Raw genomic sequence first — 3,678 nt, forward strand, 5'->3', positions numbered from 1 at the left:
CAGAACGCAGGTAAACAGTGAATAGATTTGCCAAAATTTAGGGAGGGGTAATTCATCAAAACAGGGTAAAATGATGCTTGATGGTTGGTTCTGTTTATCCTAAATCATTGTTCATTAGTCTATTAATAGCTGAAGATATATCTAGATAGAAAAATATTCAGATTTTTGAAATTTTCATTTTTTAATGATTTTAATAGCTACTTCTAGTAGTAATGGTCACACAACCTCTTTGTGATTCTTCTATGTTAATTATTTTCTTCCATGTTTATACTTTTAACTCTAGTAAAATGATCAAATGATGAGCATAGAAGAAAATAAATAACAACTTTCTAGCAAAACTCTTGGCATGTGCAGTAAGAAAGTTTGAGGATGTTATGATGTATTTAAATTCTCACACAAATATTCTTAATTGTATCTTTATTTTAAACTGACTTTAAACATTAAGCATAAATAAAAACAATGAAAAAATTGATCAATTTTAGCAGCATCAATTAATAATTGGGATTTGTAAACAATTTAGTGGTCAACAATTCTGTAACTTTAATATAGCACCAACAAAACTAAATTAAAATGAGTGATTTACAATGTTTCATTCCATGGCAGAGCATATTAAAAAGATTTATAGCCAAAGAATAGAGGCTGGAGCGATAGCACAGCGGTAGGGCTTTTGCCTTGCACGCAGCCAACATGGCTGACCCGAGTTCGATTCCTCCGCCCCTCTCAGAGAGCCCAGCAAGCTACCGAGAGTATTCGATATGCCAGACACAGTAACAACAAAGTCTCCAATGGAGACGTTACTGGGTCGGCTCGAGCAAATCGACGATCAACGGGAGGGCCTTTACCTTTACCTTTATGTGTGGAACTGTAACTAAAGGTAACTGAGGGTTTGAGCGATAGCACAGCGGTAGGGCGTTTGCCTTGCACGCAGCCAACATGGCCGACCCAAGTTTGATTCCTCTGCCCCTCTCGGAAAGCCTGGCAAGCTACCGAGAGTATCTCGCCCACACGGCAGAGCCTGGCAAGCTACCTGTGATGTATTCAATATGCCAAACACAATAACAACAAAGTCTCCAATGGAGATGTTACTGGGTCTGCTCAAGCAAATCGATGAAGAACAGGAGGATTTTGAACAGTGATCAGGTAACTAAAGACACTAAAAATCTTTTTCTTATGGAATTAAATATAATATCTAACATAAATGCTAAATCTAAACATTTACATATTTTAATTTCCAATCAGCAATATTAAGGAAAGAACTTGATTGTTCTCATATTGCCATTCGTAAGTTAGTTCACAGTAGCTGTTAAAACTCAGAAACGGGCCAGAGCAATAGTACAGTAGATATGGTATTTGCATTGCACAGAGCTGAGCCAGGTTCAATCCAGATCCCCCAAGCACCACCAATAGTAATTCCTGGGGGCTGAGCAAACAGTAATCCCTGAGAATCACTGGGTGTCACCCAAAAAGCAAAAACATTAAATACATAAACTACCTGCTGAGATTCTTTAAAAAACCAAACAAAACAAAAATATCTGACATATGACAGTGAAGAGACAGCTAAATTAGAATTAATCAAGTTAATTTTTACCTAATATATGCATTATTTCTTTCAGGTATATAATACATTTGTTCATGATATACATCAGAGTCAAATGGAAAACCACAGAAACATCTCAGAATTTATTCTTCTAGGACTTTCCTATGGTTACAACACAAAGATATTTTGCTTTGTGTTCTTTTTATTCTGCTACATAGTCCTGTTGGGAGGAAACCTTCTGATCATTATCTCTGTTCACTGCAGCCCTCTGTTTAATCAACCAATGTACTATTTCCTTATTTACTTATCTACTATGGACATCTGCTATACTTCCACTGTTACTCCCAAATTAATTGGCGACTTGCTAGTGGAAAGAAAGACCATTTCCTATAGCAGCTGCATGTTACAGATCTTTACCGTGCACTTCTTTGGAGGTATTGAGATCTTCATTCTTGTTGCCATGGCTTATGATCGCTGTATTGCCATCTGCAAACCCCTCCACTACATGCTCATCATGAGCAGGACAAGGTGCAATCTCCTCATCTTAGCCTCCTGTGCTGGAGCGTCGATCCACGCCATTCCTCTTTTCAGTATAGCAATGAGTTTGCCCTTCTGCGGGCCTAATGAAATTGATCATTATTTCTGTGATGTTTTCCCTTTGCTTAAAGTTGCTTGCACTGATACCCACATCAATGGTGTCCTGATAATTGCCTTTTCGGGTCTATTGTCCTTAGTTGTTTTCAGCATCTTACTGATCTCCTATGGCATTATATTGTTCTCTTTAAGGAATCAGTCAGCAGAGGGAAGGCAGAAAGCCCTCTCTACCTGTGGGTCTCATATCACTGTGGTCATCTTATTTTTTTCACCTGTTATCTTTGTTTACCTTAGACCTCCTACTACATTCCCTGAGGATAAAATATTGGCGCTATTTTATACCATCATTGCCCCTATGTTCAATCCCTTAATTTACACTCTGAGAAACACCGAGATGAAAAACACACTGAAAAAAGTGTGGTGTCAAGCATTCCTTTCAAAAGAAGCACGCAATTAGTCTGAAAGAGCTTACTGGGTATCAAGATGTTCAGAGAAAAAGTAAAGTGAGCAAACTGAACAGGGCTACAGATTTCATGTATCATTCAAAGACAAAGGACTTTCAATTTATGGTCATAGCTTAAGAAACACTATTTCTTGTACACAAAAGAAAATGAAATTTAATTCTTTATATAACATACTAAGAATGTTTTTATATCTTGGTTTGCCTGCATAATAAAAAGCATTTGATGAAGAACAAATTAGGTTTTGCTAACATGACATAATTTGAATATAACAGTTTATTGCTCAGTGGGCTGGAGCGATATCACACCGGATAGGGTGTTTGCCTTTCATGCAGCCAACATGTCCGACCCGAATTCAATTCCTCAGCCCCTCTCACAGAGCGTGGCAAGCTACCGAGAGTATCTTACCCACATGGCATAGCCTGGCAAACTACCTGTGACGTATTTGATATGCCAACCACAGTAACAACAAATTCTCACAATGAAGACTTTGGGCCAGCTGGAGAAAATCAATGAATAACGGGAGGACAGTAACAGTGACAGATTGATCATTGATCTATAAAAGATTTTAATTCTATAGATAACTTCATTTTATTGTTTTGTAAAATGCTGATCAGGTCTCAGGACCTAGTCCTGGTTCTGCACTCAGGGATTACTACAAGTGGGCTGTAGGTGGTGAGGGGATCACTTGGGGTATGAATTAAAACCCAGGGCAGCCACACAAATGGCAAGTGCCCCAACCACTGATCCTAGCTCTCTCGCACCAATATTTTTGTTGTAGAAGATGGAGAGGCAGAGATCATATATAGACATATACAAGTCAATATAAAAATAAATATTAAGATAAAATTTTCTAGAAAAAATAATTGTATATAATTCTATAATCAGTCACAAAACAATCCCCAACACAGAAAAGTTTAAAGTAGAATCATATTTTAATTGTGTACTGGATATCTGCTAGCCTAAACTTTTATTGAAATAATATTATTTTTATTATTATTAAAAATAATTAATACCAAATAGAACTTTATTATTCTAGAATGCATAAAACAAATGTATGGGAATTTTAATAAAAATAAATTTTGT

The 3,678-nt window shown here is 36.8% G+C and overlaps 1 protein-coding gene across 1 annotated transcript; it reads left to right on the forward strand.

Annotated features, from left to right (window-relative positions):
- Window positions 1–1,652: 1,652 nt before the first annotated feature.
- On the forward strand, window positions 1,653–2,588 carry LOC130044726 (olfactory receptor 4P4-like). Its single transcript, XM_056137360.1, has one exon. The coding sequence runs from the start codon at window positions 1,653–1,655 to the stop codon at window positions 2,586–2,588; it is 936 nt and encodes a 311-aa protein (XP_055993335.1).
- Window positions 2,589–3,678: the final 1,090 nt, after the last annotated feature.

Source organism: Sorex fumeus, unplaced genomic scaffold (assembly GCF_029834395.1).
Source record: "Sorex fumeus unplaced genomic scaffold, SorFum_2.1 ptg000007l, whole genome shotgun sequence".
Lineage (NCBI taxonomy): Eukaryota > Metazoa > Chordata > Mammalia > Eulipotyphla > Soricidae > Sorex > Sorex fumeus.